The following is a 24446-nucleotide window of genomic DNA, read 5'->3' as shown; positions in this document are numbered from 1 at the left end:
ATTATGGAGTTTTAAAAATATAATTCACATACATTTATTGAAATAAATAAATAATTAAAAGTTTAGTCTCTGAGATTGGGACCAGGACAATGAGATTCACTATTACCACTTCTAATCATTATTCTGGTGACTGTAGTCAGTGCAACAAGGCAAGAAAAAGCCAAAAGATTTGACAAAAAAGGAAACCAATCTTTTATTAATGTAGATAACATGATAGTTCACATAGAAAAAAACTTAATACCTAAGAACTCAGAATTAATAAGTGAATTTATTTATACAAGATAAATATAAAAATATAATTTATTTTCACAAAACAGTCACAAATAGAAAATGAAATAAAAATACTATTTACATTATCATCAAAAAGTGTGCTATAGCTAGGGATAATTCTAGCAAAAGATGTACAGGAGTTCCTCACAGAAAACTATCATTATTGAGACAAATTATATAAGAGCTACATAAATGGGACAATATACTATATCAGAGATCAGAAAATTCAGAATTGGAAATGATGTCAGGTTTCTCTAAGCTGATCTATTGATATAATGTGATTCCAGTTGAAACCCTAGCAACTTCCTTGTAGAAAGTAACAAGTGTTTTTAAAACTCATATGGGAAATGCAACGGGTCAAGAATAGCCATGGCAATCTATATGAAAAAGAACAAAGCTGGAGGAATACAGTACCAGATATCAGTACTTACTAAGTAATTCAGTGATTAAGATAGAAAGGTATGGCACTAGATGGACAAAGAGATCAATGTAATGAAGTTCAGAAACAGGCCTATAATTATATAATTATAATTATATCTGGTTTATAACAAAGGCTGCACTGCAGTTAATGGAGAAAGACTGACTTTCCAACAAATGGTCAATTGAACTGCACTATGGACAAAAGATTCCTTGCATCGTCCTCATACCTTACACAAAAGTTAATTCCAGATGAAATGAAAACATAAATGTGGAAGATAAAATAGATCTTCTACAAAAAAAACTTAAGCTAATATTTTTTATAACTTTGGAGAGGCAGGATTTCTTAAACTGGACACAAAAACACTAAGGAAACAAAACAAAAATATTTGATATAACTTAATTTAAATACAGATAAGAAATACACTAACCATAAAAGAAAAATGAGCGAAAATGAATTTGACTCATTGAAATTGAAAACCTGTCTTTACCAAAAGACATCATTATGAGACCAAAAGACCACTGAGTATAAGAATATAGCTGGTGAATATATAATCAACAAAAGATTGCATTCAGATGTATAAAAACTATATACTAATCAAAAAGTAAAAGCTAGGCATTCCAGTGCAAAAAGAAATGGGCAAAAAACTTCAACTGACATTTATAAAAGAGGATAGTCAAGAGACCAATAAACATATAAAAAAGTGATGGCCTTGATCAGTCACCAAGGAAAAGCAAATTAAAACGACTACACACTAGAATGGCTAAAATGAAAGACAGTCAATGCTTAGTGCAGGGGAAGGTGAGGTACCTGGGAGTGACCTACACTGTGATGGGAGTGGCGCTGGTTTAACCACTTCGGGAAATCGTTTGACAGTATCTACCATAGCTGAGTGCAGGTGTACACCTGAGAGAAGAACATGCACACATCCACCAAATAATACATGAAAGCATATCCAACACGACGTCATTTGCAATAACCTCAAACTGGGTAAAAACAATTCACACGTCCATCAACACTCAGAATAAATAAGTAAATCATGGTGTATTCATGCAATGGAATAATTTACCTGTATCAGTGGCAGTGAAGGTTGAGGAAATCAAGACACAAAACTAATCACACTGTATAATTCGGTTTTTATAAAGTTCAATTTAGGATAGTGATTATCCATCTGAAGTTAGGATAGTGATTATCCTTAAGAATGGATCGTTTAAATGGAGCTCAAAGGGCACAATCTGGTTGTGCCCCGGTTGATCTGGTTGCTGGTAACAAGGGGTATTTTTATAAACAAGCTGTATACTCATCATTTGGATAGTCTTATGTGCCTATGTTATATGTTAATGAGAAGCTTACATAGACAAACAAAAAAAGATTCACCCTGATGCTGTAAGTTTTGCCATTTGGGAAATACCTTGCAAATTCAACAACAACAAAAAATGATATAACAAAATTTAAATATAGATAAAGAAATGGCCATTTTTCATTCTAAAAAAAATAATTAAAGTCAATATGCAGACACCATACCACTAGGTAGGGAAAGTTTAAAAATTGATTTTAAAAAGTATCATCCTGAAGGAACTGTTAGTCATTTCAGACACAGGCATGAAAGAAAAAAAAACAAAACACACTTGGCAATGCACAGTGTCACAGGCTTTAAGAGATGTGAACAAAGCATCAGGTGTGTTTAATTCTGCCTCAAGATGTCTGGGAAGGGCCTCGTCAGGCAGAGAGAAATAGGAAGGATAATTCAATAAAGAGGATGAGACAGAAAGCGACTAAACAAATACATTCATTAATATGCTAAAAATGTAAAGATACAAAAGTTACAAATGTAACAAAAAATGATGCAAAGATTTTTTTTCCTACCAGACTGGCGAAGATTATAAACACTTTATCCAGTTTCAGTGACAATGTGGAGACTCTACCTTTCCATATGCTGTTGAAGCCATATCTACTCTTCATAAAAGCAATTTGGTAATGACTATACAAATTTAAATGTGCATACACAGCAAGTCCAGCTTTAGAAATTCATCGTAGAAAGTACCCTCGAGGTGATATATTGGGAGGATGGTAGCATGGCTGATAACAGTGAAAAACTGAAAACAACCCAAGTATCCCAATAGGGTATAGTTTAAATAAATTATGGTGCATTCAGGCAATGGAATCTTCTTCCATGACTAAACAGAATGAGGTGGAATTACAAGTAAGGATATAAAACTTTGACCATGTTTATTGACTGAAGGAAATCTTCAGAATAATATTAAGGCATGATACTATTTTTCAAAAATAATTAAACAAGCAGATAAACAGATAAATCAAGTTGTATATATATGTATGTATATATATTATACGTGTGTGTGTGTGTGTGTGTGTTTGCATAAGAAATTATAAAAATATATACCAAATTTTAAACTGTAGTTATCTTTTGTGTCTAGGATTATAGCAAACTACTTTTCTGGCTTTTTATCTTTCTGCAACACTATTCCAGTATTTCAAAAATTGGGAAAATAAATAACTTTGAACGTCATGACAATGAACTCGAATTTATTCTGCACATAATGAGCAGACAAAATGTGTATTTTTTTAAAGGGGGCAAGTGATATGATCAGCTTTGTTTGATAGAAATATTTGTATTAAGATACACAAAAATGTCTCAACCATTTGACCCAGAAAGAATTTTCCTGGGAATTTATCCTAAGGTATTAATTATAAAAAGAGGCAAAGCTTTACTTGCAATACTATTTGCCATATTATTATGTATAATATTGAAAATTAGAAATAATGTAAATAACGAACAAGAGAGACAATATTTAATTATAGACACCCACACTGTAGACTATGCAAAGGTCCATGTAAGACATACGTGAACATGGCAACAATGATGTCCAGTATGGGGATGATGCATGCCTTTCTTTTTTACACTTTTGAAGATGTCTAGATATACATTCATTTTTCAGCCACATGAAATTAATATTTTAATTGAAAACAAATAAAACATGTTCCTTAGAGTGGGAGCAGTGGTTGAGAGGCAGCCCTGCAGGACGGTCAGATAAGAGGCCCAGTGAGTCATGCTGGTCTGGACTAGGGAAGCAGCAGCAGTACTGGTAGGGGAGCAGCCCTGGGGGCTCCACGTAGAATTACTGAGACGTGTGATCACACGAGTGTGGGAAGGAGGGAGGAGCTCGTGACACTAAGAGGCTTGCCTGGATGTCTTGCTATGTAGTGACGACCCTACTTCAGAAGGAAGGAACTGCAGGGCAAACACTGAGTCCAGAGAAGAACACAGACTATTTTCAGATGAGATAACAAGAATGAAATTCTCGTTGAGGGGCTGACCTTTTAACTGGGCCCCCAAAGATGGGAAGAATCTGGAGGTGAGGCAACAAGGAGAAACTGGGGTGGGGAGCACAGGTCAAGAGAGCAGTGATGACAAGGCTGGGACGGGAGACTCATACACGCTTCATCTGTGCCGAAGTGTAACGTGCATACTGAGTCCTCGGAGGTAAACCTGTAGGGGACCAGACGCCAAGTCGAGAGGGTGTTACAGTTCTGGTTAAGGAGCTTATGTTCGCTGATTAGCAAAGGGGTGGCTGAGAGATGGGGAGGGTGGAGGACGGATTTGGAAGGCTCACTGGGAGAGGATTAAAGTAAGAGCAGAGTAACGGGCCTGGGAAGTAGGAACTGGGAATCACAGATAAGAAAAAAGACAAACAAGGGTAGAGCTGACAAGGATTTGGCTTGCATGCAACTAATTTTTTCTCAGAGCCTATTATAAAGAAACTTAACGTAAGTTCACTAAAAGAATGCTGTGAGACATATATTAATACCTGTTTGTTTTTTTCAGTTGGGAAAATATTGGAGACCGGTGAGGGAGAAACAAGGAAGAGCAGAAGATAATACTGAAAACTAAAACCTCCAGCCATTTTGAGGAAGACAGGCATTAACAGAAATAGGGAATAAAGAAGTAGAAAGAGGCCCGGGGGATGATGATACTCCTGAAATCGGCGTGCCTGCCGTGTGCCTGTGAGGCGCTCATCCCAGGAAGAGCAGCCATCCCGACGCCCCCACCATCAGCTGCTTCCCCTAAGCTCCATTTAAGTGTGATTGGAATTTCACTTCCGGTGTTACCACTTTTCAATTCTTTCTACACTTTCATCTTCAATGGCCAGCTCCCTTTTTGATTATCCGTGTTTGTAAAATGCCAAGTGGGTTTATCACTGGGAGACAAGGAAGCAACACAAGGACACACTCTGCTGTCTGTGGCTGAGCTGAGTGCGGCAATCCCCCTCGGGGAGGCGCTTGACGGGATCAGGAACTGGCTGCGACGTGCGTCTGTTGTTTATGCAGAGATCTGGGAGCTGAAGGGCTAAAAGAGAAGTCTGTCCTTCATGCAATTCCTCTGCACGGTATGTCTGCACGGGCAACTGAACTCTGAATCCTGTTTTGGGGCACTGGCGTCGTTTAGCCGAAGCGGGGTAACTGAAATCGCCTGCATGAGGATCTTGCGCTGTGGCGGGTGCCTGCAGGGTTCTCCCTTTCTCTCACTCTGCAAGCAGCTGGTCGGGTTCCCTAAACCCAGCAGCTGCTCCCACAGCCCCGGCTAAGGAGGGCCGGAGTCCAGCCTCAGACACGGGGCCGACTTTGAAGAGCTGCTGCTCCCTTTTCTTTGGACGGCTGGAATTCTCTTGACTGGTTATTTCCTCACGTTACCCACAAAGATATACGGGATACCCCGCTGTGGTCCTGACCGGAAAGGGGCGTTTGAGGTGCTTGGGTTCTGGGCCCCACGCCTGTCCGTCTTGTCAGCAAAAGACTCCCGACTCATGTTCCCAGCACATTTACTACATGCCGACCTCACGTTTGGAGACAAATGTCCAGTGAAGTGGAATCATTTGTCCGTCCTTCTCCTCCTTAGTCTGTGTCTCACAGCGATCTTGAAGGTCGGTCAAAAATAAATTAAAACACTCCTAGATCTCCAAACCACATCTCCCCCGATCTTTCTACAGCCCATCCGGCCAGATGCGGTGAGATCAGGATCACATCCTACGCTTCACTTTCTTTAAAAGTCTGCACGTGGACAGTTTTGACAATCTTGACACATTTTTGATAGGCCTCTAATGTTTTCAATACTGCATGAGCTTTTCTAATAAAATCCCCCTCAACTACACCTCCAAATGCAATTTCCTGGGAACAATTAGGAACAGAAATACTTTCAAAGTGAGTTTTCCAGACAATTACACCTGCAGAAAAGCAATTAAAGCCAGGGAACAATATACACATACGATTATGAAAAACATTGCCCTGATGCTGCTTGCTGAAGATGTTTGTAATGCTATTCCCTTTATTGTATAAATTACAGCTGTGCTCAGCAGTGAAATACACTGGGTCTCTTAGACACATGCTTACATATAACTCTTAATGTGGCTAAATTTACTGCAGTGTCTTGTGATTAGACTTTTAATTAAATTTAATTCTGGTAACTGCTTTATAGTATGTATGTTAAAATTACAAACCTCTTCCAGACCCAAGTGCCCTATAACAAAAACTATTTTGGGGTCTTCTATTACCTCGAACAAAAAGTTACAGCAATATGCAATCAGAAATTGCTTTGGACCTCAAAGAAATCAAAATAGGCCCATTAACAATTGGCCTGAAGTGTTGAAACCAGACCTTTTATAATTTCCGAGATCTTGTTGCTTATTTATTCTTTGAGAGTGAAAAACACTGACATTTAAAGAAATTATAATAGACTGTATAGTAATGAATTCCATTTATATTAAGAATTTTTAATACTTAAATTAAACCCTGGGCTCATGTTTACATGACTGATGTATTCCTCATTTTCAAGCAAATGATGTAGATAATACTGGCTATGATACCAATGAAATAACTCAGTAAACTAAGCTAAAGAATATCCAAACTAAGACTAAGCCCTATTTTTCTTAGCATCAGTACCATTTTAAGCCTAAAATTGTATATTATGTACTTTTAAGTATGTTATTTTCCAAATTGCCATACTAAAAATAGTACATATTTTCTTAATGAAGAGAAATCACCAGAAACATTTTGGGATGAAGTTGAACACTGATGGAGTAAATTAATTGTAAGTACTGATGTTTGCTTCTTAACTTCCTTATTACGAAGGACTTTATGCCTTAAATGAAAAAGATCTGTTTACAAATTGAGTAACTTGAAAGATACGTACAAGAAGAAAAAAATTCCCCAAACAATAAAGCGGTATAGGCAATGTCTTTCTTTTTCTAGAACGTTAACAGTTAAATGACAAAGTCAGTTCATGATACAAAAGTTGTACATTTTTTATTACTTCAACTCATTCTTTATTAATGTCTTTTTTCTTACTAAAATGTTAATGAAGTATTAGGTTCACCTGCAAAGAGTGAATTCATCACTTGGTTTGCATTAGGGGAACAAGTGCTCTTTCTAATTCTTGGGAAACAAATCACAAGGAGATGTGTAAGAAATAGAAAATTTTGAAATCAGCCTAAAAGGAAATATATCCTGTTTATGTAAAGTCATTTTATGAATCACAGATGATTCCTAGGATTTTTCACAGTCAAATTCAGTGTAATGGCTTTTGGATTATTCAGATCAAGCATCCAGGAATTCAAAGTTAAGAAGTAGTGTTTAATGCTATTTAGTTCACTGGGTAAGTGACTATGTTGATTTTTATGAAGAATACAGACTCTTAAATTCTGTTCTTCAAACATGCTTTATTTGTGTCCCAATGGATCCATAACTACCTAATTAATCATTTTTCTTAATGACACAAGTTAATTTTTAAATGAGTTATTATAAAATAATGTTTTTGCAGTATTTACATGCTTTAAATTCCTTCCCTTGCTCCTTGTACATAGTAAGAATATTTCTTTTGGAGGGTTTGAAAGTGGTAATAGTTTGTGCCATGTCCGTTTAACTCACTCCCAAGATGTAAATGTGATCAAACTTCAAGAAAGTCTGGTGAATTTCAGGGAGGATGGAAGTCACCTGATGAGAAACAGAGCATCACTGAATGGAATCAGCAGGTCGCCTCACTCCTCACTGTCCCGTTTTATTTTTTTACTAAGTTATAAAGTTGCAGTATGATAAGTATACTAAGTTTGCTAGGCAAACCTTTTGTGAATAAGGACAAAACCCACTAGTTCACAAATGTTTTCATATATCCACTTGCCCCAGAAAGAGGTTTCTGCTTTGCACCTGTCTCTTCCAGCTTCTTCACATATGTAAGAGTTGAGTTGCCTGGATTCTTTCAGTCTTTGGTCGGTGCAATAACACAGGGCAGAGGAAAAGGATCAGAACCATGTGGATTAGGGCTGTTGGGAGGCGGGGCACAGGGTTTTTTAAAAAATTAACTTTCCGGGGAGATTTCAAAAGAATACAATGAAAGAGGAGAGTTAATGGGAGGAGAAAAGGGATTTTATGAGGCGTGACTAAAGAATGTACATTCTCTCCTTGTTCATCAAGATCTATAATTAAAGAACAGCTTATTTTGAAATTACTTTTTGCTTTACGTACTGTGGTTTTGACACAGCCTTTTGACTGGCACATGGAGAATTTACTTTCAAAAATTACTTTTTGTTGGTTTACTTGTTAATTAAAAAAATTACCATCATTTAGGACTATCGACTGAAATAGAATAATACTTTCTGTTGAAATGTTTGCACAATTATCTGAGATTTTTCATGACTTTCTGTTATACGTGTCACTTTAGATTGGAATACTTTCTTGGTCTCCTTCAAACTTACTTTGGAATATCATAAAATAATCACACACCTCTCCCACCTCTATATGCAGAACCTTTTCAATATAACTGACTCTCTTCCCATTAAGGGGTGGACTATATTTCTTCAACCTTTATCTTGCCCCTGAGACCTGCTCTGGCAGATGGCATGTTAGCAAATGTGATGCAAGCAAAAGTTTGAAAAGTCTCCATCTCTTGCTTCTAGGAACCTTCTACCATCATTAGTTTCCTGAAGGAACAGAACCTGGAGTGGAGAGATCCCAGCCTTTAACCATCCAGCTGAGCCCCCGAAACCTGCATGAGGCCCTCCTAGACCACCCACCCCAACCAACCAGAACTGCCTGGGCAACCCACAAAGACATGAGCACATAAATCATCGTTTGCAGCAACTAAGTTTCGGGGGCCCGCTTGTTATGCAGCCAAAGCTAACTGAGGTACTTACTTTTTTTATCTTTACTATAGATGGCTTAACACAAGTTTTCAAAGGAATACCAAAGTGAGCATGCAAACCAACAAAAACCGTGGCCATGTGTTTACATTTTCTTCTTTAACTCAGAAACTTAAATCTAATAGTGGGTAATAATGGATGTACCACTATCTCCCCTACAAGAATAGGAGCCATGCTTCTATTCTCAAATCACTGAAACCCAATAAAACAAGTACCTGATGGTCTTTCCTGGGTCCGCCTCTACGACCCAAGTGCAGTGGAGGTTGTTGTCGTATGGAGAGGGGTAGCCAGGAGACAAGATGCGTCCTGAAGTGGCAGCGTGGATCTGACCGCCACATTCCGCTGAAAGGGATACAGAAACACAGGGAAGTTTACTCCAGGCATTAGAGGCTTCCTGTAACTACCTTTAAAAGCCCAAACCATCACGTCTGTGTTGTACACACAGGAAGACAATCACAGCCATCTGTTTGTCCCTGTCATTGCTTTTCTTTACTTGTTCCCTAGCATTATCTTGATGGAAAGGCAGTATCCTCTGTGAAAAGTCAAGAGAATAAAACAGTGAAACACTGTGTTATAATTCTAATAATAATTCTGTGCATATAGCCTCAATAAAATAGTACTAGGAGATCTGTCTTTCCTACCTAAAAAAAGAAAAAAAACAAACACACACACTCACACAAATATTAGGAATACATAAAAACCCACACTGGAGAGAGAGCAGTGGAAATCCTTCCCCCTTCCTCTGTAAGAACTAAGTCAGAGCACACGCGTGGGCCTCCAGCTCTCATTGTGCACTTGTAGGTAACTCACCTACACAGGAGGGCAGTGGTCTGTCCCACACTCTCCGGTCACCACTCAGACAGGTCAGAGTGTTGCTGCCGTGCATGGCGTAGCCTGGGTTACAGCTGTACAGAACCACCGTGTCCGTGAAGTGGCCTTCATCCCGGATCCTGTAGCCATAGTTAGGGATCCCCGGATCCTCACATTTCACTAGGTCAAAACCTATGAGAAAGGAAGGAAGGAATTAGTAGAAAAACGTAACAGTGGCATCTATATTGGCGTTAAAATATCGATGAAATAGACCAGGTTGTCAAATGTCCCTTGAAGTGTAGAAAGAAAAAGAAGACTGTGAATTTAAAAATGGGGAAATACATGTGAGTCTTGATTGGGTTTAATCTGTTAACCATTGGTTGTTTCTTGGGGTTTGAGGACCTTATTTGCTCCTATCTATTGATATACTTACAAGTGAAACTGAGCAGGACCATGTCCTCCACCTGCCTTTTGTCTGTAGAAAACTTTAGCCAAAGAAAAAGTTTAATAGGAGAAGTGAGAAAATGCAGAAAAAAAGGAAAGCATTCAAACAGGACAAAATATTAACAGTTTAGTCATTAAGCAAAGTCAAGGACCTTTAGTTCCTCATCAAGGGCTATAGATAATATTCAGAGTCACACCCTTTGAGCTATTATGTAGATACTGAAACCCCTACCAGGCGGAAGAAGTTAACTACATCATGACCAGACTGCAGCCATGACACAAGCTGCCACAATTCCGAGAACTGGCCTCAAAGAAATGTTAACAAACTGACCCTGGAACTGAAGACTAACTGTACTTAAAACAGTCAAGATGACGCTGATCATGACCAATTTCAAGATGACTGTCGGAGCTGACTGTGCTGTTTCTGCACATAGCTCCCTCCCTCCGCCCATAAAAGCGCTTGCCCACTGGTTGTCAGAGTGCAGTCAGCCTTTGGATACAAGTCCACCTTATCCCCCAGTTACCAGCCTCTGGAATAAAGCAAACTTTCCTTTCCACCAACCTTGCCTCTTGAGGATTAGCCTTCAAGTGGCGAGCAGCTAGACCCCACTTTCAGTAACACACGGAGAACCTTTATTCCAAAGAGTTCCAAACTGTTAACAGGTAATCCATATGTCCAGCCAGCCTTCTGGATTCTCCAGTGAGCTTCACGTATGCCTTTCCTGTGTCCACATCCCCTCTTTGTCACACCTGGGACCTTCCAGGAGGGCCACCCCTCGCCGCCACCTGGTGCTTATCAGGGTCTTTACTGCCTGTGCTCACTCAAGCCCCCGCCTCCAGGCCCACTTCCTCTAAAACTCCCAGATCTCAAGCTTCTTGGGAAGTTAACAAGTCCTTTCTGCTCATGGGAGCCGGGCTCTCTGTCCCACCTGCTGTGGTCCCAGGGGCCAGGGTGAGAGGCTCCTAAGTCCCTCCGTGTACAGCAGAAACCCCAGAATGAATCATGGTAATGACTTCATCAAGCTAAGCTCTGAGACTCAAAGAAATAGATGATATAAATGAAGATTTAGCTTCTGCGTTACTGAGAACCGTACATTGCTTTCGCATGAGGCAATAATTTAAGGCCATCTGTGAAGACAGTTCTACACTAACAAATCTCTCCCCTCATATCATGATGCAAATTTTGACCATTTAAAAAAGTAGAGCTGGAAACTTGAGGGACCACATGGGATCACATCTATTTCCACCTAACTTTGACTTTTTCCTTTTCACAAAAATAAATAAATAAAATTTTAAAAAATGAACGTGTGATTTTTGCTAAGTCTGCCTGTCAAATTTGCATTCTGAGTGCTTTCCATTGAGGAAGATATACCTTTAAATTCACACTATCATTTACCCTCATCATATCTACATAATCAAGATTGAGTTCTTCAGATTTGTACATGGGAGGGAAATGAGTACACACTTGGTAATCTACATACAGTTGCCAAGAAAAGTTTCCTTCTTTACAGTTTCCTTCTATAAAATGTCAGTCTTTACCTACTGTGCCTTTACAACAATTCTGTTTATCTATTTAAGAAATGCAAATAGTTGTAATTCAAGATGCCCAGAAGGAGGGACTTCCCTGGTGGCACAGTGGTTAATAATCCACCTGCCAATGCAGGGGACACGGGTTCAATCCCTGGTCTGGGAAGATCCCACATGCCGCGGAGCAACTAAGCCCGTGAGCCACAACTACTGAGCCCACATGCCACAACTACTGAAGCCCATGTGCTTAGAGCACGTGCTCCACAACGAGAAGCCACCGCAATGAGAGGCCCTCGCACCGCTATGAAGAGCAGGCCCTGCTCACCACAGCTAGAGAAAGCCCTCGCACAGCAACGAAGACCCAATGCAGCCAAAAATAAATAAATAATTAATTTAAAAATAATTTTAAAATATATTTTTTAAAAAAAAGATGCCCAGAAGGAAAGTGCGTAACAGTATGTCAATTTCAGCACGAAACAAAAGGATATTTTAAATTGCCACGAAGGGGATCAGAATTAAGGGGAAGGGTCCCAGTCACATAGGGTTTCAGGGCTCATGCAAATATCTGACAAAGCTAGTCTGACGCATAGTCCCAGCACCACCAGGAAAGGAAGACTTTAAGCTTCTGAACTCACTTAGGACAAACCACCACCCTTGCTGACGTGCTGCAGACTGCAGGTCATTTAGCCCTAGCTTCTCTTTGTACAGAACGGAAAGAGGAAGCAAATCTTTGTTGTTACTGCTTTACTTGGTTTGGGGCTTGGAAGAGACAGCATCAGAGCAGTGCTTTTGAAAACACCACTGCCCATGGTGACAAGGACGGGAAGCCACAGCTGGCTGGAGCAGAATGACAAGCTGAGAGTGATGGCTGGAGTACGGCTCCACTAACAATGGTAATAATAACCAATGTTTCAAACTGTTTCACCATTTGGAAGTCAAATTAGGTATCTGAGTATCAAATGTCAGTGGTGCATAAAATTGGACATATGCAGGAGACAAAATCCATGTCTCAAAATTATGAACAGAAAGAGTCAAACATCTATCCCTTTTGTTTGTACCCCTGGGACAGAAACCTGGGTGAAGCAGAACCGACATGAGAGGTGCCAACCTCAAGTGCTAATGGGGCCATGCAGGTCTTACCAATGCAGAGCGAGGCCGTGCAGGACAGCAGCCCAGGAGACAGTGACGACCTGCCGTCCTGCTGAAATTCACACTCCCTCTGACCCAAGCTTCTGATTTTTCTAGGAGCACCTGAAACCTGGATTTTTTAAGTTTATAAAATGCTTGTTGAATAAATACCTATTTTGAAAATGGAGATGTTTAAAATCCAGGATTAGACTGTGAAAGCTAGATGTAAATAACTTTAAAAGAAATTGATAATTTCTCAGTTTTTGGTGAAGACTGAGACTCACTTCTGAAAAGTCGGCAACATTCCATCTAATTTTTTAAGACTAAGCTTTGAAACACACAGAACTTCTGAGGATGATTAAGGGGTGGACAAAGAAATGGTCCAGCTGACTTGTCCGAGACCTTTTATTCTGACAGTGAATTACTTCCTGGTTACACAGAAGAGTTTGTTATGAAAGACTGTCCTCCCTGGAGATTGATGCCTATGAAAGATAATGAAATCGGTTTTCCTGGTGATGTACGTGCTGTCTCATTAGCTTACAGCCATCCACTCCACAGATAAACACTCATGCTTAAAGGTTATCCAGACTTTCCCTCTAAGTTCAGAGAGCATGGCTTTTAAAGTTTTCCATCAAACAAGTTATCAAAGTTCTAAAACCCCCAAATTTTATATTAAAATTAGCTTGAAGAAACGTTTTCCTCTGCCCCAAAACCTGCATTAAAACCTTTTAGGAGGAAGGAAGGAAGAAACATTGAAAAACGAACAAGTAAACAAAGATGTACCGATAAAAATGACTGCTAAACTTTGTGTTGAATTATTATAAAAATGTCTGTTTTATTGCTTTTTCTATCACTCAATCTTGAAAGATTCTGTTTTTTTCTAAAACACACCTCATCATGCAGAGTCGAGCCAAGCTATTTTTTTTTTAACATCTTTATTGGAGTATAATTGCTTTACAATGGTGTGTTAGTTTCTGCTTTATAGTAAAATGAATCAGCTATACGTATACATATATCCCCATATCTCCTCCCTCTTGAGTCTCCCTCCCACCCTCCCTATCCCACCCCTCTAGATGGTCACAAAGCACTGAGCTGATCTCCCTGTGCTATGAGCCAAGCTATTTTTGAAAGGGCAGTTACTCTTCCCACTACCAGCTGTCCTGTTTTTCTTATGATTCCATTTATTGTTTTTTCAAAAGATCAGTTAAGTCCTTGACAATATCGTGAAATATGTTATTTTGTAAAAAGTCCTACACTTGATTCCTAAGTGCCTGAAGCGTCTAGACCTACCTAAAGTCATTATATGCAATATATTCCTCTTCTTGTCAGAAACTTGAAAAGTGTTTATTATTTTTATTTATTATTTTGATATTCCCAAGTTTAGTTTTCCAACTCAGTGAAGGGAGCTTTGTTTGCTCAAAACTTCCGACAGGGTTTAATAATTCATGCACAGTTACAGGCAGAATCATAGACATTTATTCCTAGAGGAAGCATTCAATCAACATCTTGAAAGGACTAGAGAAGGATCTCTAGAAACCCCAAATTTGTTTCTTGCTGCTTGTGCAGTGAACCAGTTTGATGCTTGGACTCAGTCCGTCCACACGCAGTAGATACACAGCCCCTCTGCAGCCTCTCTCTTCACGAAATGAATGACAGTCATTTCAATTGAGCTCTGCTTGCTATGTGGTTAGGGTGTAATATTATCATTGTCTCTTAAAAATTTCAACGCTGCTTTTAAACATTGGTAAAATAAGTTGAATCAATGTATAATAGCAGAGTTCTTCAATGACAATATAAAGTTCTGTGCTGTTATTTTGTGTCCCTTTCAGGAAAAATATTTTTCTGTGGTTATTAAAAAATCTCAAAAATTATTTTCTTAGATTTATATATAAATCTACAAAGATAGTCCTCCAAAGAAGAGATATTTCCATTGTAACTTGAATCTAAAAGACTTTAAATTAAAAAAAAATTTTTTTTAAATTTATTTGTTTTATTTATTTTTGGCTGCGTTGGGTCTTTGTTGTTGAGCGCAGGCTTTACTCTAGTTGCAGCAGGCGGGGGCTACTCTTCGTTGTGGTGTGCAGGCTTCTCACTGCGGTGGCTTCTCTTGTTGCGAAGCACGGCTCTAGGTGGGTGGGCTTCAGTAGTTGTGGCATGTGGGCTTCAGTAGTTGTGGCTCATGGGCTCTAGAGCACAGGCTCAGTAGTTGTGGCACATGGGCTTAGTTGCTCCGCGGCACGTGGGATCTTCCCGGACCAGGGATCGAAACCATGTCCCCTGCACTGGCAGGCGGATTCTTAACCACTGCGCTACCAGGGAAGTCCCTGAATCTAAAAGACTTTAAAATGATCACTCTTAAGGCTGCTATAGAATAATGGTTTAAAAATATAGAGAAGTTATCCTTTTTTATCTTGAAGCCAGTAGCCTGCCATAAATCAGTGTACAAATACCGATTTTCTGTATTTTCTTTAAGCTGTAGAAACGTTAAAAAGATTAAATCAAGTTATTTGTTTCAAAACATTACCTATTAAGAATTGCAATTGTTGCTTCAAACTATTTAGTAATTCTAGTTCTTTCTGTTTTCCACTGATTTCTTCGTAGTCACATAAGCAGCAAAGATGCTCTGAACAAAATGATCTAGTCAAAACAAGTTCCCAACATCAGGCAGATGAAAATTATTACTCCATCTCTTTTGCGGTAATTACCCAGTCTTAATGTTTTTAAGGATTAAATCCTATATCTCTTTAAAGTCTAACAAAATATTAGTTTTATAAGAGACTTCCACTTAACTCTCAAGTGTTTGGACCGTTTCTTATCTTCAAAATCAAGCACTTATGTTTGAAAAGAAGCTGCTGTAGATTTAACCCACTTCATACACCCAAGATGAACCGTGAGGGTCGCAGTCATGTGAATTCTTCGTCCTCCATCCGAGGGACTCTTGAGAAATTACCTTCATGCTCAGGTGAGCTTTGAGGACACGACTGATGAAGAATCCCTATCATTTAAGAATCTCTGATATCTTCTCCTATGAACCACTGATAAAGCCTTGCATGCTTATAGAAACATTATCTCATAACTTTACCTAAGACTTAATTCAACTTGAATAATGTACTTCTTTGTAAAAAAATAGAAAGTTAGTAATCTAAGAAAGGTTGCCATGTGCAAAAACAGCAGCGACAGCTCATTTTCATTCAGTAAAAGGAGAACTGTACCTAATACTTAAAAATTCCTTTTTATTAACTTCCTTTATTTGCAGTTACCTAGAAAAAATTGTATTCGGGAGGAGAGCACTGCTAAAACTAATTTTTGTGGTTCACGTGAGAAGTTCGTTAACAGGGAATTTCATGAAGTATTTGATTAACTCATGTTTTTAAACACAACTCTCATTATTTAAGAATGAAATTCTGGGTGAAGTATTTGTGTGTGTGTGTGTGTGTTTGATTTTTAATTTATTATCTATTAAATTATATATCTGTGCTGTTTGTTTAGCCATGTCTGTTATTGATTTCAAATTGTTTTTTTCGTTCAGCTACTTTTTTTTTCCATTTAATCCATTTCTTTTCCCCACATGCTAAGTTTTATTACTGCTGCTATTATTTTGTGATTACGTCAGCCGCCCCTGTGGAAAGACACTCTGAATTTTCCCCAAATAGCATTAATCATAAGGATGGTGGTAATTTTTATTTATTTTTTTTTTAAAGTTATTTATTTATTTATTATTTATTTATCTATTCATGGCTGTGTTGGGTCTTCGTTTCTGTGCGAGGGCTTTCTCTAGTTGCGGCGAGCGGGGGCCGCTCTTCATCGCGGTGCGCGGGCCTCTCACTATCGCGGCCTCTCTTGTTGCGGAGCACAGGCTCCAGACGCGCAGGCTCAGCAATTGTGGCTCACGGGCCCAGCCGCTCCGCGGCATGTGGGATCCTCCCAGACCAGGGCTCGAACCCGCGTCCCCCGCATTGGCAGGCAGACTCTCAACCACTGCGCCACCAGGGAAGTCCCAGGATGGTGGTAATTTTTAAACAGAAAAGCTTAAAAGAGCTCCGAACTTCTGAGCTTCAGAGTGAAAAACAAAACAAGACAAAACAAAACCCTGTAAAAGTCCAGAATGAGAATCACATAACCAAAGAAGTTACCTATTTTTTCTGTAACGGTGTTGGTTTTTATTACACACGTCACTAAGATATCATAAAGCAAGGTAATCACAGCTAGGAATCCCAGGAGTCCATCTTGAAATGTTGTGTAATTCTGAATATATTATATAATTCCAAAACAAATCTTTAATGTTGACTACACTCTGAGTTTGAGTAGAGCTACCCAGTAGTTCCAATTGTTAACACCAGTTCTGAGAAGCCTTCCTGAAAGAATTCGTAGTATTCACCTTCTCACAGATCTTTAACACTGTACACCTATTTGTCCGTGTAGAGGATATTTAAAACTGATGGTTCAGGGAACTTGGAGCAAGATCAGGATGAGGCATCTGCACGAAAATGGATGGATGAAGGCATTTTACTCTGAATCAGTTTTTAAACACATCCAAAGGGTGAATATTGTTCTAACACACACTATGGTAAGAACATATAATCAGTGCACTGTCCAAATTTCCAGACCCATTTAGTATCATTTCTGGGGCTTTATGAGATGCTGTGAGAAGTACTGAATGAAACATTGCCCCTTATCTTCCACAGTCTAGTTAATTACACAGATAGGAAAATAAGTATTTTAAAAATAATAGATGTTACAGTGACGTTCCTGTGAAGGTTGAGAGGGGCACCAAAGGAAGCAGGAGTGTTGGGATAAGACCTGAGCTGGTCCAGAAGGCTAGTCGGTGTCAGGAGTGATAAAACTAGAGGGAGAAACTCCAGGTAAAGTCTTCACAGATGCATGGGAGTTCGGAAGAATGTGGTGTATCTTGGGAGTGCGGAACAATTTCTGGGAGCATCTGTATTTGCTGAAGCTTCGTTTTAAGCATGTGGAGGTGGAGTGGGAACAGGACTGAAGAGAAGACAGAGTGGATACGGGCAAGAAGGGAAAGGGCTGGATTGGAGCCCAGGGAGTTGAGACCGACTCAGTATGCAACAGGGTCGGGAGAAGCCAGGGCAGCTGCACAGCAAGTCACGCAAATATATCTGCACTTCAGAGAGATAATCAGTAGTCCTATAGAGTATGGACTGGAGTGAGAAAAAAAGGCAGGAAAACAAAAAGATACTTATTTAGTGCTGAAAGGTAGGTTGTAGCTGGGGATACATGGTAGTGGATGAGGTAAGATGATGTGTGTGTATGAAGCTTGCAAACATTTTGTCAGGTGGAGGGAGCTTGAGAGGTGATTGAAGGCTGCAGAGAGATGGTCTGTGAAGAGAGAAGACAAGAGAGGGAACGAGCTGGTACGAGAGATGTAGGGCTTGCATGTCAGGCAGAAACCAGAAGCATCAACATCAACTTGTAACACTGGTGTTGTCTCATTACAGATCCAGTGAATTTATCCAGGAAAACAAGAAAATCCTTCATCAACAACTTCTTCCATGAAATAATTAAAAGCAAACAAGATTTGCAAAATTTTGGGACAAGAACAAGAAGGTACCGGGCCTTAGAGAGCTTACTGTCCAACAGAGAAATCAGATATAATAACAAATAACAACAGATTGTGATGAGTATCCAAGCAATAGAAATACATGAAATATGAGTCAACATGGACATAATCATAACAAATGCATATTTCTGTTCTCTGTTGTTCTGGGCCCCTATTCTTTATTAGTTTTTCTACTTTTTCTTAATTATTTCTGTTCTGTTGTATTCACTTCTTTTTATATTGGAGGTTAATAATAGTAGGACATGCACAGAATATTTTTTTAACAGGAACATCTGTAAAGTTTTATAAGGATGGCTCCTTTCACCAAACAGAATGAGCCTCAAGTTATCTGATAAATACTAATGTTTGTCTGGCACAACTACTGAATCTGTTCAGATGATCCATGTCCTTTACACATTTTAGTTTTAAGCAAAAATGTTTTCATGTTGACATAAATAGCACTACTCTGATTGTAAATGTAAGCTATTAATACTCCTCTCCTAAAATGTATTTGTAATCATGATTTCTACCTGATGATGAAGGTAGTAAATTATAAACAGTAGCTTAGTCTAGTAATATTACTTTTTCTATGGATAAAATGTGTTGGAGAGTATAATTTCTCAATATAATTTTTAACTCAGTACGTTAATAGGCATAAAGTGAAAAAAATGAGGTAATTTCACTAATATAGTTAGGAACATAAATCTGGAGCATCTTGTCTTCTGACCTACAACCTTAACTCATTAATTAAATCACCTAGTTGGCATGCATGTATAAAGTGCCTACTGTGTGTCATGCATTCTACTAGGTGCTGAAGATAAAAAGTTAATTAACCTCAGTCCTGCCCCACCAGGAGCTCACAATCTGTACAGGAAGAAAAACAACAGTTAATATCATACATCTTAAAGGGACACCCAGTCATTAATTGAACACACGCTTGTTAGGCACTTACTATGTGGTACGTCGCACATGACACTGCACTGTGGTTGCATGTGCAGGCAGAGCCTGGCCCTCAGGGCTCAGAGCTCCATCGGCAGCGATACTCTCACACCAACAAGTGCTTAAGGAGAACGGAATGGACAAACATCGACGTTTCAGGTGCGGAACTGCTCACGGAGCTGGAGTCTCCCGTGCTTCCTGAGGTTTCTGTGAAAGCAGGATGCCAGTACAGGGCAGCCCATTCACAGGCAGCCACCCACATAACATATGGCTGCTTCTAAATGAGCCACCTGTACTCTCCAAGGGACACTGGGTGACCACAAACAACATGTTACGCTCAAAGGTGGACACTTCTTTCAGTTTTACTGACAAAAACAAACAGACATGCATACAGACATCCATTTACATAAAGGGACACCCTGAAGTACGATGAAATGAGTTCAGCCAACTGTACATCACATTTAATTACAAAGAATGTAATTCAATTATTGTCGGAACATACTGCAAGACAGAGTGGTAGTTTTTCATTTTTCTTTTTTGCAGCAGAATTTAAAAAGTAACTTCTCTTTAAAGGTCTGTGTTCTTTGTTTTTGTCCAGGGATAATATGTCTAAAAAATAAAACTCAACATGTTTTTATTCTAAACTTTGAAAATCACAAGTTGCTTAAAGTACCTTAACTATTTTAAGCATTTGATTAACTATTGTTGATTCTTTAAGTTTTAGTTTATAGTCCTGAAGGATCTTCAGGGCCAAATGCAAAGTTAAGAAGAACTGAAATCCTTTACAATATATAATTACATAATTTGATATAACCTGATAGCAAAACAGGGTAGAAATTAAAACCAGATTGAATATAGGTTTTGATAGCTTATGAAATTAAATATCAATATAAGTAGAGCCAATAACTAGAACAAGGTGGGAAATGAGAAACTTCTACGTGTATCTATCATAAATACCATAACTGAAATATATTGTAATATATTTGCATATTTTTAACAATAAGATGCTTTCAATGATGATTTTTTTAAAAGAAACTTGAGCATTCCTGTCAAATTGACTTATATTATTATTTTACCCATAGAAAAACTTTCAGATTTTTTTCCATATCGCTTAAGAAAAACTAAATCCATTAAATGAAACGATGGGAAAATTGGAGGAGGAAAATTAGGAACACATCAATAAGTTATTTTTAAAACAGTCGTTTACTAGTAGTATAACATATAATTTTAATGTCCAGTGTCTCAAACTCTACGATGTCTATGTTTGCATTTATTTATTTTTATATAGCAATATCCAGATTGACACCATACTTTTTTTTACTTTAATAGAGAAATACAAGCTGATGCTCATTTACTATTTTCGCCCGTGGATCTCAGCGTCTACTATTTGCTTAGGAACCAAATGAACAGACTGGGCCCTGACTTCAGATGTGTGTCTACATGAAGATGGACATGAACCTGAAGGGGAGGGAAGCAGCACGTACAGAACACCTGCTCTGCACCACTCAGTGTGTCAGGCACTTTCATCTACGCTCTCTCTCTTAATCCTGGAAATAATCTTAGAAAATCACAAGATCCTAAGCAAGACAGACTGGAGAGTTTGTCACAGCCGAAATAAATGGTGGCAGCACAGAGAAAGTCAAGCACACACGTCAAGCAGTTGAATAAGCACAGAATCAAGATGACGATTCCCGCTACAGAGGGTGTTCCCTCTGCAGCTTTTGAAGCGGTCCCTCCCTCTCCCGCTACTCAGTCTCCGTCTCGGGAGGAACTCCCCCCAGCACCGGATGTGCCCACCCCGGGGTCCTCCAGCTGTTCTCACTGAGACAGGAACGGGGGATCTAAGACACATCCTGACAAACTATAGAAGACGAGGTACCTAGTCTCTTCTCATCCGCTAAGGAAGGGTCACTTGATTTAGCCGAAAAAGGAATGAAAATCATTTTGAAATGTCCCATGGGGGGCTTCATTTTTCTTCACTCATAAAATAACTGTTACATTTTATTTTCCACAGAAAATTTTCCACATTGGATCAAGAAACATGTCAAGTTTACCCACAACCAAATGAACCTCACGCTAATCCTCAAGAGATTATACTGGAGGCAGCACTTGACAAGAGTCCTGATTCCCCAAGGACTGTTCTTTCCTCTCTTTAGTTTGTGTTTCTACTCATGGCACAAAAAAAAAAGTCTGGGAGGAAGGCAAAGTCACCCCTACTGGCTGATGTCTAAAGACCCCAAGGGGAAGAAGGTGAGTGAGTGATGAATGAAAGGATCCCCACTGGAGAGAGGCTGAGAACGTCATAATCAGATGGCCAGGGGCCCGGGGCGTGAGGACCAGTAGGAGAGGATGCAGGATCGGGGGAAATACTTGCAAAGTACTGTCCTAGACTCAGTCCATCCTCGAATTCACGTCCCTTAGCCTGTCCTTTTCAGTTTCCAAGTGCTCACTATACAGAGTGATGCTTCTTTCTTTCTGCCCCCATATTGTGGAGATTTTTATAAGAAAAAGTAAAAGATTTATGAAAACACTCTGAGCCCTTCGTAAGTACACTCTATAAACATAAAGGATTACCAATAATACTTGGATTTATTGCTGCTGTTATTATTCACACGTTGTTACTTTTATTATTCTACAACAAATACAATGTAATTGTCAAACCACATGCCAGAATGTTCCACCTCAAGCAATGCGGTGAGGGTATCAATTCCTAATACGTGACAGCCGCAACAAGACAACTGCTGGCCCATCACAGCAGAAGGAGGTAAGAATGCTGTTCCTCGTTTTCTACAGCTCATTCTTTCAAGGACTGTCTGTGTGAGTGACTGCCGTCCATCAGCCTAACTGTGACTTGTCATTGCGAGACCGTGCGCTCACCCAGCTCTCTCCTGGGACACTAGTAACACGAGCTACCTAACTTAGCTCCGGGGCAGCCCCGAGCACGGCTGAGACAGGACGGGCTCCTTGGGACTTCGCCACAGGGGCTGCGAAGCTTCACCTGCGCTAAGCATCACAGAGAGTTCAGGAGCAAAGCCCAGACGCATAAGAAAGCCAAGTGTGCAGCCAGATGATTCTGTGAGCCCCACAAAGTCCATGGATGCACCGTCTTCCCAATCGGCATCACTTTCTTACCTCCTCACTCTTCTCAAAGATGCTCACACTCCCCACTCCTGGAGATAATCTCTGATTCCATCTTTCCACTGCTCCCAAACCACTCGCCCATGTCTTGCAAAAAACCTCCCTCCTGACCCTCACCTGCTGGTGCCTGTCTTCCTCACCTCCTGCTGAGGGTCTGCCTGGCCTTCTAAGAGACTTCCTGGCGGGATCGCCTACAAGACCCAGGAAATACCCATCTAGTTACGATCTTGTCATGTCCTGTCACCCACCGCTGCCTCAGCATGCAGGCTGACTGCCCAATTGTGCCCAAGTACTGCTCATCCTCCAAACCATGCTCATCCTCGAGGGTCAAGTTCAGAGCATTCCTGCTGGGGCTTCTAGCTATTCCTCCTGAGTGCTCTTCATCCTCCCTGGATTTGCTATGAATCCTACCACAAAACTTCTGATGATTGGTGTGCTGTGAGTTTTTTAGTCTTTGATGTTTTCTTGTGCATATAGTTTATTTTTCCATCTAAAAGCTCACCTCCTTGAAGACAGGGATAGAATAGTGAATTCTGTTTACTGCATCACCTAAGTAAGCGCACAAGTTAAAATAGAAACAGTGAATATATTTATTTACTATGATCCATTGATGCTTATTTTAATTCTAAATTTGTTAGTAAGTGCCTTTGATTCAAATAAACCATTAGGCTTCTAATGATTTCCAAGTGTTATTAAAATACAAAATTCACTGCTTGTCCACATATAAAAAAATCGGTGAACTGGCTTTCAAAATCATGAATATAAATGCATGCCTTTTTAATTTTAATACTTTACTGATTTTTACAAAATTTGGGAGGATTTATAAATAGCTTTCAATTAAAAATATGCAGTTAGGAAAATTTCAGAATGTATTCAGCATTACTGAACAAACTTAGAATGGAGGGTAGACAGTCACATTTCTCCATAAACGTTTTTTCCAAAGAGGGAATCCCATCAGTTCTCATTATACATCATTAGCCTCTCTTAGGAATTGCTAGAATTTCCAGCTAAGTCCCAAACTGTTTTTATTACCGATCGCAACAGCACTGAAACCTCCCTCATCTGTTCAAACTCAACCCTCAGAGCCATCCTCATGCCTTTCTTCATCTCATTTACAATCCACTTCATCACTGAGTCCTGGAGACTGAGGGTTTTAAAAAACATCTGTCATTTATATTTTTACCTTTACCACCTTGTTCTTACAGTCATTACATCAGAATTAGATCACACAATGTCCAATAAGTAAATTCTAACTTCATTTGCATCTACAATCAGTGCTATATATTGTAGCAAGATTAAAACCCTAACACCAAATATCAAGTGATGTCAAAGTCCCATTATCCATAAATAAAGTCTGCCTCTCTCCTACTATGAAATCCCCCCTTCCCCATTGCCCCGGCTCATTAAACAGCAGCCACCGGGTCCAGGAATGTTGGCGTGGCTCTCTGGTCCTCTTACACTTCATGCCGGAGCCCCCAGTTACCCAATTGTTAAGGGCGTTAAAGGGTAAACGTTCTTAAAATCACCACAAGAAACCTTTCACACCCCTTTCAACAGTTAAAATATCCTTTGATTTTTTTCATAGAATTTCAGAACTGAGTGTCCAAAAACAACTACTTATTTACAAAAGACAAATATGGTCTGTGGTATGACAAATCTAACAGCTGGCTGGTGACAGAGTCGGGACTCGTGCTCCTCGTCTCCAGAGACTCAGGAAAGTGTATGTTTCACCTCACATCTCACTATCGGGTTAAAATACTTGACAGTGCATGCACATTCCTGGAGTTTGTTACTGAATGGTGTTAAGTGTATCACTCTCAAGTCTTCTCAAATGTGAAGCTGAATATTCCAGATGCCTTAATATGTTTTCATATCCCCCAGGCTAACTGCCTAGTGTTGGAATTTGACAGACATAATTATTTCATATCAGTATTTTCTGGAATGTTTACTTAGTAAAAAACAAAAACAAAAACAACAACAAAATAACCTCTTATTTGAT

At 39.4% G+C, this 24446-nt stretch overlaps 1 protein-coding gene across 1 annotated transcript in view; it reads right to left on the bottom strand.

The window, feature by feature from the left end:
• Positions 1–24446, bottom strand: part of CSMD1 (CUB and Sushi multiple domains 1) — a 1889718-nt gene that overhangs the window by 254591 nt on the left and 1610681 nt on the right. Inside the window, exons 25-26 of the mRNA XM_068531988.1 lie at positions 9706–9897; positions 9111–9237 (exon numbers count right to left, since the gene is read on the bottom strand). Coding sequence (XP_068388089.1) covers positions 9111–9237; positions 9706–9897 — 319 coding nt within the window. The remainder of the gene's footprint in view (positions 1–9110; positions 9238–9705; positions 9898–24446) is intronic.

The sequence above is a fragment of the Eschrichtius robustus genome, chromosome 21 (assembly GCF_028021215.1).
Source record: "Eschrichtius robustus isolate mEscRob2 chromosome 21, mEscRob2.pri, whole genome shotgun sequence".
Lineage (NCBI taxonomy): Eukaryota > Metazoa > Chordata > Mammalia > Artiodactyla > Eschrichtiidae > Eschrichtius > Eschrichtius robustus.
Note: the sequence above shows the minus strand (reverse complement) of the source record. Positions and strands in the feature narration are given on the sequence as shown.